Genomic DNA, 12,752 nt, shown 5'->3' with positions numbered 1-12,752 from the left:
TTAAATAAGGAAATAAAATATCGCAGAAGAAACTCGGAAGAATAAATTAATCGTAAGTTATGACTCATTCATTTAGTGTTCTGCCCAAGGGCAGGTCTTTCACTGCAAACCCAGCTTTCTCCAGTCTTTGCTATTTTCTGGCTTCCTCTTCGTTTCCTCATATGATCATATGTAAGTTATGATATAAAATCAAATTCCACACATAGTGTTAGACAGTGGGGACGGAATGGATCAAGTAATCCACATGATGGTGGTGGTGGTGTAATTCTTACAAATTAAATCAATTTCTGTATTACGACATACAGTAGTTTGATAGAAATATCAAATGTATATAGTTCACATGTGATTTAAATCATGTATTACACCGGGTAACCACATAGTGATAATTTTATAATTTTCCTCATAGCTACATTTTGAAAGTTAGAGCATGGAAACAGTTGTAAATCATATATTACACCTATAGCCACATAGCCTATAGTAGCTTTATTATAATTTTCCTCTGTGTCATAGTGCGAAAGCGTGGAAGTAAATAAAAACAACAGCAACCGTATACATGCAACACTAAGAAATGGAGCGTTTGGTGGTTTTTAGGACCTTTACGGTACTCTGTACAGGCCTCTAGGGAAATGTTGACTTGCAGACACACATGTATAGTCTCCTATAGTTCTAATTTGTGCACTTTTGTACTATAGAGATGAAAGTATTAGCCATTCTGTATTTCACAGTACAAGCATCAAAATGTGCAGAAATTACACATATTACATCGATAATAAAACTAAAAGAAACCTTGGGTCACAGGGAAAATGAAAAAAAAAAAAAAAGACATCAACCCAGACGAAGGTAGAAGAAACTACAGGACACTAAACAACGAACTAAGAAGAGAAACTGATAAAGCAAAGGAAGACTGGATGAAAGAGAAATGTAAAGAAGCAGAGGATCTAGAGAGAAAAGAAGATATGATTTAATGTACCGCGAAGTGAAATGTTTGGACTTCAAAAATAAGAACAAAAAATCCATGTGGTTGATAGAGGACATCGGAAATGAAATAACAGACAAACAAGGAATACTAAACAGATGGACGAAATATGTAAAAAAGTTATATGAGACAAAGAATCGTCCAGATGACTTAGCTATAGAAGTCGAAGAAGCCGTATCAAAGACGAAAAAGGATTTTCTATTTTAAGGGAAGAAGTTGAACTAGCTCTTAAAGAAATGAAGAATGGGAAAGCCACAGGAGTTGATGGGATCCCCAATGAATTAGTGAAATGTTTGAGTGAAGACAAGAAGGAAATTCTATCATTATGCAACGATATATATGAAAAAGACAATTGGCCGGATGATTTTACGGAGACAGTGTTGCTTCCAATATCAAGGAAAAATAATGCCAAGAAATGTAACGAGTTCAGGACTATCAGCCTGATATCACACTTGGCGAAGATTCTCCTGCGAATACTGAATCGACGTTTATATTCTAAGATGGAAGAACAGTTGGAAGAAGAGCAGTCTGGCTTCAGGAAGGGAAACGGTACGAGAGATGCAACTGAACTACTACGAACAATCGGTGAAAGATACCTAGAGAAGAATAAAGAAGTGTACGTAGTATATGTGGACCTAGAAAAAGCGTTTGACAGAGAGGATTGGAATAAAGTGATGGGGATCCTGAAGAAAACTGGTATGGATTGGAAGGAGAGAAAGCTGTTCAGTAATCTTTATATGAAACAACGAGTCAAAGTCAGGATAGGAGAAGAAATGTCAGAAGGAAGTGAAAATGGGAGAGGAGTACGTCAAGGATGCCTTTATCAACTACCCTGTTCAACTCTACTTGGAGAATTTAGTAAAGAACTGTTTTCAGAACATGGGAGAAGTGATAGGAAATGAACGTGTGAAGTGGACACACGGAATAAGAAATGAAACTGTATTGGAAGGAGTGGGTGAAGACAGAATGATGCTGAAGCTGATCAGGAAGAGGAAAAGAAATTGGTTGGGTCATTAGCTGAGAAGAAACTGCCTGCCGAAGGATGCACTGGAAGGAATGGTGAACGGGAGAAGAGTTCGGCCCAAATTATATTAGAGGATAGACGACAATGAGATATATGGATCATATAAAGAGACAACGAGGAAGGCAGAAAATAGGAAAGATTGGAGAAAGCTGGGTTTGCAGTGTTCTTGGGCTGAACACTGAATGAATGAATGAATGAAACTAATTTAAAGACTAAATTACTGTATTATGCAAATTCTTATAATAATATAAAACTACAGGACTAAATGAAATATTAAGAGAGAGACTCCTAAGCGAGCAATTGGTTGGGGGGGGGGGAATCTATGTTTTTTTACATAAATCACTGCAGCTATTTTGATGAATGCATTGGTTTCTTTCCATAAAACATGAATTGATGAAATGACTGTGGAATTGCGAACAGGAAAGGGTCTGTAAGAAAGTGACCGGAGAATAACTTAAAGAAACTTTACGCAAAATAAAAATGTCATTATTTATTATGTAGCATGTACACAAAGAAAATACGTATGGTTTACATGACATCAGCGAACAATTTAACTTTAGCAAATTCCAAGGTAATAAACATAATTATGTTCACATTGCCTGCCTGCGAGGAGAAATTAAAAATTCTACACGTCACACACGTACCGGTACCAGAGATCTGGAACGGTTCCACAACCATGCTTTACGCTTATGGCTTCATGCTGATGCGTGGCATACTTGCGTATGGCATGTTACGTAGTCATCTCAGTTTCGACAGTGTTGCTAAATTTGCTTGCAAATAAGCAGCAACTCTTAACTCTTAACGATTGTCTTTCACAAATCTTTCTGTATCTCCTATGTCACCCACAACAGACAATTTAAATAGCCCGCTGAAGTCCATTCGCCGTCGCCCCAAAAAGTAGTTCTGCTAACTATATATGAGTTACTGCGGAAACTACTTCACACATTTCTGTCTAAGTATATGGAAATATACTCTCAAAATCAGATGAATCACAGGCGTGTTCGTCAATCTTATTATACGTAAAGGTTCATCTTCAAGGGTAAGTATGATAATTATAAGAATGGTGTACTATTTATTACAAAGAATAATTTGCTAGTTATAATTTTTACGCAATTTTCGGTTTGTTGTATGCAAATTTGTCCATGTTATCTTGGAACTGCCAAGAATTCGTTTTTATGGTCGTATATTTTTTACTTTCGTTATATTAAGTATAAATAAATTTTAAAGGAACTAGGATGCTGTGAAAACAGGTTTCGGTAAATACACGTTTACAGTACCCCCGAAGCCGATAAAGTCGTCTTGAGTATGCTATTTCTGGACAGCGATTTCTCGTAGCCGAAGTATAGAACGGATTCTGTTCATATTCAGCATCTAGAAGACAATTCAAACGGGAATGATGCATCCGACGCGATTTATTCTAAACAGCTTCTAACAATGATTTTTAATTCTCTTCATTATGCAAGTTAAAATGATAAATGAGAATCCACAGGCAATAAGTGCCCATAACCTCATATTTCGAAGAAATTAGTAAGTAACTATAACTCCAAATCCACCGCTGTGGAGTAACGGTTAGCGCATCTGGCCGTGAAACGAGCGGGCCCGGATTCAAATTCTGGTTGGGATAAGTTACTTGGCTGGTTTTTTTTTTTCCCCGAGATTTTCCCTCAACCAATTGAAGCAGAATTGTTGGGTAACTTTCGGCGTTGGTCCTCGGAATCATTTCGCCATAATTAATTCACATACCATCATCATCCATACTACAGTCCGGATTAAGTTCATGGTGCGACGTGCTATATTTGTACAAGAGTTACCCAATCATTCACAGAATAGGAGTGGTAAGTACAATAAGACTCAAGACTCTGAATAAACGTCGATTCAGTATTCGCAAAAGAATCTTTAGCAAACCCGCTCAATTTCGCACTATCTGAGTACTTTACTTTACGAATCTTAAAACCAGACTCATTTACTACACAATTGAATTCACACTTCACAGTAGAGAAGGTGAAATAATTCTGAGGAAAGAGAGAAATGCGGGGTGAAAATGTTCAGCACCTGTTCTCTGTGAGACATAACGCTTTTACCCCTATATTAATAGGGTCACTGACTCTTTATTAATTATCTGGCAACATACGGGTTGGAACCTCTTAAGAGTCGCATGTTAGGGAGGAGTGAAGGAGGTAAAGGCAAAACCGACCAGCAACAAACTGGTCATATTCCTAACATTCTTTTGCCCCTTCGTTTTGACAACTTCCTGCTGACGAATCCCGTTACATTCAAACTAAATTTCATTACAAGATATCTCTAAGGAAAGGAAATTCAAAATAAATAAAGAAATGCAAAAAAATTCCTTGTCATTGTTGTTGTTTAGTACTGAACCTTACATGTGATACCAACCAAGCATCACTTATGAGACAACTAGGCCAGGAGATAATGGGGTAGGGGACTAGTTCCTATCCACCTTTCTTGTCATTATTGACACAAAACATGGGAGTAATACTTACAGAACTTTTAAAACAATTGTAATACAACAAAAAAATATGCGTTTATAGCATTTTTGGTCATATATGACAATGCCAAAATGTGGTAAAATATGCATATATACGACCAATAAAAACCATGTAATAATTGTCTTCAGAAAAGCTGGCAATATCCTTAATTCCAATCTAACTTAAGTTTGTGAAAGGAGACCAGAATAAAAATATGACGTCATAGAAATCGCAGTAGTAGTAGTAGTAGTAGTAGTAGTAGTAGTAGTAGTAGTAGTAGTGATAATAATAATAATAATAATAATAATAATAATAATAATAATAATAATATTGAAACTACTGTCAAAAGGACTATCCCACAAATGACAAAATCTGAGAAAAATAATTTCACCCTACAAGAATGAATTTCTGTAACTTCACTGTATGTAGATGACGGTGGGATACCCCCTTTTTTTTAGAAATGTTTAAAGCAGATAAAAATATAGCATGAGCTGTCTAAAAGCCACAAAAATTATGCAATGCATTTGGGATTAATGCCTCTGGCACTGTGTGAAAAGCTCATTGTAAAACTTACACGAAACTGTTAGAATTAAACAGTGTTTCATTACGTGTAAAAAGTCCAACATTTATTCCAACACATTTCTTGTGCTTTCTTATACACGAACAAATTTCAGTGTACCAATGGTCTAACCGAGAAAAAGTGTTGTAGGATTATCATGAAATCTATCATATATCTAAAACTTCTCAATAAAAGATTATGTAACATAGTAAAGTTGACTAAGCACCTCACAACACACCACTAGCAACAAAATTTGATTTTTCGAATTCTAGGAAAAACCACAATTATATAATTTTAACTTGATTTTTCTACATTTTTTTAAATGTGGCTTAGACCACTGTTGCGCTGATCCCCTCAACTTAATCATTTTACTTACGGGTCATCCACGAGGTCAGGAGCTCCATTGGGCCGGCTCTCAGGTTTCGGCACTTCCTGCAAGCGAAAAAAAAAAAAAAAAACATTGAAATGCCAATAAAGTTGTCACAATTGCATAAAGCCACAAACTCATGTAATGCATTTAATGTGCAGTTAAAAGAGAAACTAATAATGAAATAATAACAGCCAACATAAGGGTGAGTACTTTGGCTTAACATCCCTCAGAGGCAGAGAAAATATAATGAAATTACCAGAGCAACTCTCTCTCTTGCATTTCATAATTGCAAGCGTCATAAACAAGATAATTGCGAGAGCAGTACCAGAATTAAATTCTAAATTAGTTAATAAGAAACGACTATGTGAACAGAAGTCACATCTCTTTCCATGAACTTCAACTATGATTCACGTACAAGTCAGAATCGCTGTAGTAGAAACTGTACCCAAATTTTTTGTGAAATTTTGGACTTTATAAGATCTGCAGAAGTCATATCTCTTAGATACCGCAATTGCTGCGCTTAAGGGGTATATTTCAATATTAAGAAACCATTTTTTGGCAATAATTATAAATTGTTTTTTTTAACGCTTTAATTCGCGTTACTTTTTGTCGATTTTCTTTTTAATATATTGGAAGTACCGTATTTTTATATTAGACTTTGTCAGGTATCATGTTATACATTTTGGAGTTGTCTATCTCTAGCAGTGATTCACAACTGCGAGGCCGCGACCCCTGGGATTCCACAGAGCAGTTAACGGCGGACCGTGTACTATTATTCTATGGAAATTCAAATTTACGGCTAATTTGCATTAAATAAACACAATGTAATTGTTTTATTTTTAAATTGATACAGAATTTCATATTATCCGTTCTACATTCTGCACCAGTGTTTCTCAGCCTTTTGGATGACGCCCCCTCCCTTTTCTTCACATCACTTTAGTGCGGCCTCCTGGCCATAAGTGTGGAACACAGTAATGTGAATTTTAGTTTATTTTAAGAATATTACAACGATATAAATGTATTATTATTCTTTTGTATGCGGCCCTCCCTTCCTCCAATAAGGGAGGGAATGTGTGAAACTTTGGCAATTTTTCGAGAAAAAAAAAACATTTTCGATTTCTGCAGAAAAATAACCACTCACCTATTCATATGTTGGCCAATTTTTGTTAACAGTTATCTCATTAGAGGTTTTGATTTGTTTTGATTTACCTAGAGAAAATCAAAACTCGAGTGGAATTTAATTGACTATTACACGATTAGAAGAAAGCATATAAAGATTAGAAGAAATAAAGTACTCTAATACAGTACAATATTAATACTAAAATTCTATTTCACTAATGTTAGCTTCACCAAAATGTTTGAATGGTGCCGCCATTTTCAGTTGACTATGTGGTAAACAAATGACGATCGCAAAGCATGTTTTATAGTACGTAAAGAATTTGCAGTTTGAAATGTTGGCAAAGTAACAAATGGTAGGGAGGTGATAAAAACAGAATAAAGTATATAAAGATTCGAATAAATGAAGTATTTTAATACTATAAAATAGATAATGACTTACTAAAATTCGATTACACTAATGTTACTTTCACCAAAACTTTGAACGCAGCCGCCATTTTCAGTCGAATATCTACGCGGGAAACAAATGACGATCGCAAAGCATGTTTTTTTTTATAATGCCGTAAAGAATTTGCAGTTTGAAATGTTCGCAAACAAAGAAATGCTAGGGAAGTGATAAAAACAAACAAATGCTAGGGAAGCGATAAAAATAAATAAATGCTAGGGAAGTGATAAAATTGTGCGATAAGCAGCCATGATTGGTTGAAAGACGTCCTTACGTACCTTTTTATTGGTCAAAAGTAGTATGACGTAGTAAAAGTGTAATAGTCAACATAATCGTCTCCAAAATTCATGCTTTATTTTTATTTCAGAATTACAAACAGATTCTCGTGGCGGAAAACCGACATTTTAAAGTCACTTTTCAACACTTTTATTTTTGCTGCATTTACATTCAAATACTATAGGCTCGCAACAAATTTCAGGCAAAGAAATTGAAAGTTGTACGGTATGTCCTGAAAATAACGGTTAAAAAACTACAACGTCTCTTTTGGATTTAGTAAATGTGTGTGTGTGTGTGTGTATTAAACCGATACTATCATTTTTTTACTTTCAGTTATTTATTCTATCTTTTATCTTTGGTCCACTTTTGTTTTTATTGTTACTTAACTAACGAATTAGTCGCTCATGCATACGAAATCTATAGAAGTTTTGAGGTGTAATTTCTCTAATTTCATCGTTATCTTTTCAATATGGAATTTTATGCTGCCGTATCCAGAAATTCATCTTCGTAGCAGATTTTTTTAAGTATTCCTCGGTAGCCACAAAGACCTCTCCTGTCAAGTACAGTACGTCCAGTCATTTAGTGCGCTACTTACCGGATAGATCACTGGTCTGTTACAGAAGATAGCCGACGGCATGTATTAGAGGTGGGGAAAAAATAACGTAACAGTTATTTTTGAACCGTTTCTTGTTTGGAACTGTTCCAAAAAGTAAGAGCACCTTGGAATACTATGTTCCAAAATAACAGTGTTGCTCTGAGCTAGTACGAAATACTTGCGGTTACAAATACTCGTTTCACTTTGGAACTACATTATGACAACGCCTGTTCCACAGAACGGAACATGTTTGGTACTATTGAAAGCAGTGACGCCAACTTTTGGAAAACAGTGGGTGGGCTCAAACATTTGACGAGCCATAAGTTAAATAAATCTCACAACACGATAAATTATTGGGTGGACTCGGATTCCACGAGCCCAAATAAGTTGGCGCCACTGTTTGAAAGCAGAATTGGGAATCTTTCGTCGTACTGAAATAAATGTTGGAAACTAAAGTAAAAGATAAATAGTAAAGATACGAAGATAGTCTTTAAAAATGTACACATTATCTTGGAACTGATGTTAATTAAGTATAAGATTCTATCAATTAACATAATGCCTGTATTAGAGTAACTACATTGTGAATTTTATCAAGGGAGATGAAAGTATATAGGTTATGTTTTATTTCCAAATATTTTACAGTTTTAGTTTCATTACCAATTCTGTTGAAACATAACTGTATTATTGAAGTTCTGTTTAAAAAAAAGTACAATGGTAAATTTTCATATTTCATTACAATGAGATTATTATTCTTCATGACGGTACATTATTAATATGAATTTTAGTACGGCCGAAATGATTATAGCTTTTATCTACGCATTTTTGGAGAAATTGAACACAATTGTAACCTTCAGCTAAGCAGAAGAGGAAGGATAGGTTAGGTTTTATTTACCACTGCCATCCATTTCAATTCGTGACCAATTTACAAATAATTTAAAATTGCATTACATTTCCTGCTTAGAACAAACCTGATCTACGAATTCAATTTAGCATTAGAAAAGATTTCATCATTTCCAGGAATTCACATCTCGACTCATTATGACATCGTACTGCATCACATGGCATACAGGGAAGTATGTGATCATTTAGCGTCCGTACATGTTCCTATATACCACTGTTACATTACGTATTAGTAGTACGTGGCTCTTCCACTGTTACATTAAATACTCCTGTTACAAAAAATACTTGCTGTTACAAAAAATACTCGATGTTATGGAACTACTTTATGAGTTATGACTATAAAAAAACGTAACGGCCTGTTCCAAAACATCACTGTTACATTAAATACTAAGATACTGTACAGTTGTCAAAAAAAAAAAAAAAAGTGCCCGCACTCGTGAACAGCGAATATTTTCAAAGTCCACTTCGGGTCGCGGCGATGTTACACGATGCATGTGCTTGTACAAGCAGTTCCGGAACTATGAAAGTGTTCCATATCTGCGCCTCGTAGACCAGCGGTAGAGTGCTTGTTTAATGATTCAAAGGTTGTGGGATCGGGCCTTCTTTAAGTTTTCATTTTATTTTTTAATCGTTCTTTAGCGATGTAAATGATATTCAAATTATCATTTATATCCAGTTATCGTTCTTCATGGATATCACGTTATCTATATTTTGTTATCGTTCTTTAGAGATATGAATAAAATTCAAGTCATCATTTGTATTCTGTTATCATTTTATAACGATATGAATAATAATTATTATTACTGTATCTCCAATGTGGGTTAGCCCTATTTTACATATGTATGTTAGGGCTATAGTTTTATACACAAAAAAAGATAAGCATAAAGAGAAATGGAAAAGAAAATTAAATTAGCTTACGCGATGTAAACAAAACATAAACAATCCGTAAATTAGGCATTGCGATTGCAAAACAAATATCAGTTACCAATTTGAAACATACAAAAACATTAACAACACACATACGTAACACTTCTATAACACAAATATGCAGCTTTCCGTACCATACATCATAAATTAATTCACAATAGTCACACAAACACAATCAAACTATAATTACGACATTGCGACGACATCAAGCATCCCATAACTGACTCACATACATAACAACTCAAGGATCCGTTGCAACACATACACTTCAACATAGTAACCACACTTTTAATAAAAGTTACAAATTTGGCTCCAAGAAGAATAAATAGGACACTGTTACTAATTACTATTCTTCTACAATTTCTTAAATACATTTGTAATAAATCTGTGAAATTCTTATATGAATAATATTCACGTTTTTATATTGTTATCGTTCTTTAGCGATATAAATAATATTCAAGTTATCATTTATATTCTGTTTTCCTTCATTAGCATTATATAATAATATTCAAGTTATTTATATTGTTATTGTTCTTTCGCAATATAAATAATCTGTATTTTATGCAAATAATTATTATAACACAAATAACCATCTTTCTTTGTAAAATAGGTTATTTTATTTAGATAATTAAATATGTATTACATAATATCTTATATTAATTAAAAAAACCGATATTTATCATTTATATTCTGTTATCGTTCTTTAGTGATACTGTACAAATAATATTCAAGTTATTTATATTGTAATCGTTATTTAGCGATATAAATAACATAAATTTAATATTAGGTTTGGAAAAATCCAGTTGCATAATACTGGTATTAGTTTTTCTTTTTGTATTATTACATTATACTATCTTGAACCACAATAAAATGAAAAGGAGTAACGAGGAATTGAACCTGAGACGTTGACATCTAAATTCCGACGTTCGTCCGCTGAGCTACGAGGGCAAAAGTGTGGAAACATTTTCGGAAAAAATTGGCCCAATCACACTCTATAAGATTTTCTGATGATTCGTAGAAGCTAGTCCAGGATGCGGGGGGGCAAAGGCTAATTGAGATTTCCCGGTCTCCGATCGGGTCAAACATCCTGATAGAATTAATATTTAACCCTTGCCGTGACTTTCGGTGAAGTCCGGAGGGCCCAATTAGTCAAATCCACTCTCCTCATCTCCACGCTTGGGCCCCCTGGAATTTAATAAGATGCGAAAGAGATAGTGGTGTGCGGAAAGCAACGGGATGTTACCGCATTTAGGCCTATCCATCCCAAGAAAAACTGCAAACATTAACAAAGGAAGCTTTTAATAGAAGAAGGAGGATATTCTGCGGACCTCTGGAAAAAGAACTAAGGAAGAGACTAGTGAAGTGCTTTGTGTGGAGTGTGGCATTGTATGGGGAAGGAACATGGACATTACGACGAAATGAAGAGAAACGAATTGAAGCATTTGAAATGTGGATGTGGAGAAGAACGGTGCGTGTGAAGTGGACAAGCAGAATAAGAAATAAAATTGTGTTTGAAAAAGTGAGTGAAGAAAGAATGATGCTGAAACTGATTAGAAAGAGAAAAAGTAATTGGTTGGATCTCTGGTTGAAAAGAATAATATTCGACATTAGGATATGTGGCTCACATGCGGAGATTAAGAGGAAGGCAGAAAATAGGAAAGATTGGAGATTGCTGGGTTTGCAATGAAAGACCTGCCCATGGACAGAACACTTATGTATGTATGTTCAGAATGCCTGGAATATCGTGTCTAAGAACAGTCGCTATTTGCAAAGACTAGTCAATTCCATACCCACTCGACTGCAAGATGATCGAGATAAGAGGAAGATAGACTAAATATTGAATTGTGGCTTTTTTTTTTTTGAACGCTTAATTGTTTGAATGTTTTAAGGCCGACGCCAGTAAATTTGTTTTGTTTATGCCACGAAAGATATTTTTATTGAGAATAAAAGCTTTTTTCTTTCCATTTGCAGCCACAATATCATAATGATAAAGTCATGTGGCATAATATATTAATGAACCTGATGTTAATTACTAAAATAATCGTAAAAGAGAAAGGAGCCATAATGTATAGTTTGTCTCTCTCAAAAACAGAACAAAAAAGAACATAAAAAGCAAGAGGTTGTAGTCGAACGCAGGACCTCATGAATAAGAGGCCTGAACGCTATCATTACGCTATCGAATAACACACAGAATACTTCAATTATAACTGTAGATATCAGGCAACGTGGTCCAACAACATGTAACATCGCCTGTCTCCGAATTGTAGCGAAAATACCCGAAGGGAACTTTGTTTCAGGAGAGCGGCCACTTTTCTTTTGACAGCTGTACCTGTTATACAAAATACTTGCTGTTACATGTTACAATATACTCGATGTTATGGAACACGGCCGACTTGATGTTCCCTTCGCTTTCAAAGATGAAGCGAAACTAGCATCAAGTCGGCCGTGTATGGAACTAGATTATGAGAACCGTTGCTGCAGTGTTATCAATTTAGCGACATTGTCACTATATCTGGCTACTTTTAACAATTTTCAGAGACAAAATCAATACCAACTTTTAATCCTGAACTGGCGTCGTACATAAATATAACGTAACTGGTTTCGTGGTGTCAATACTGTCAGTATGACTTCTGGACTTTCTCATGGCCCTCGACTTATACTATTGCCTTTTTTACCCAAATATTTGCATAAACTACTTTGACTAAAGGGTTTTAACATAAATAAATTGTGTCACACGCTTCACAGAATGACAGAACTGAATTTAGGGACTTGGCTCTGGAGGAGTTTCGTTTCCCACATGTAAACAATCAAAATAGTTCATTACAACATGTGTCCGGAAATGCTTCATTTCCGAGTTATGGCCTTCACAACATTGAAATTCACCGGAACGTTTTTCTTTCCGCAGGTCGTTGTCATTACAGAAGATGTTCAAAATGTCCACCTCCTGCTTGAATACAGACCTCACGTCGATGTCTCATTGACCTGCGAACACGATCCCAAACTCCAGGAGTATTGCGTATGTCCTCAGAACATGCCACAATTCGATTCCGAAGGGATTCCAAATCAGGCACCGGAGAC

General features: G+C 35.1%; 1 protein-coding gene across 6 annotated transcripts in view; it reads right to left on the bottom strand.

Moving 5' to 3' along the window:
* Nucleotides 1-12,752, bottom strand: part of lilli (AF4/FMR2 family member lilliputian) — a 1,088,977-nt gene that overhangs the window by 81,527 nt on the left and 994,698 nt on the right. For all 6 annotated transcript variants that reach the window (XM_069839798.1, XM_069839799.1, XM_069839800.1 and 3 more), the window contains one exon: nucleotides 5,422-5,477. In XM_069839798.1, coding sequence (XP_069695899.1) covers nucleotides 5,422-5,477 — 56 coding nt within the window. The remainder of the gene's footprint in view (nucleotides 1-5,421; nucleotides 5,478-12,752) is intronic.

This window comes from Periplaneta americana, chromosome 11, assembly GCF_040183065.1.
Source record: "Periplaneta americana isolate PAMFEO1 chromosome 11, P.americana_PAMFEO1_priV1, whole genome shotgun sequence".
NCBI classification, from domain to species: Eukaryota; Metazoa; Arthropoda; class Insecta; order Blattodea; family Blattidae; genus Periplaneta; species Periplaneta americana.
Note: the sequence above shows the minus strand (reverse complement) of the source record. Positions and strands in the feature narration are given on the sequence as shown.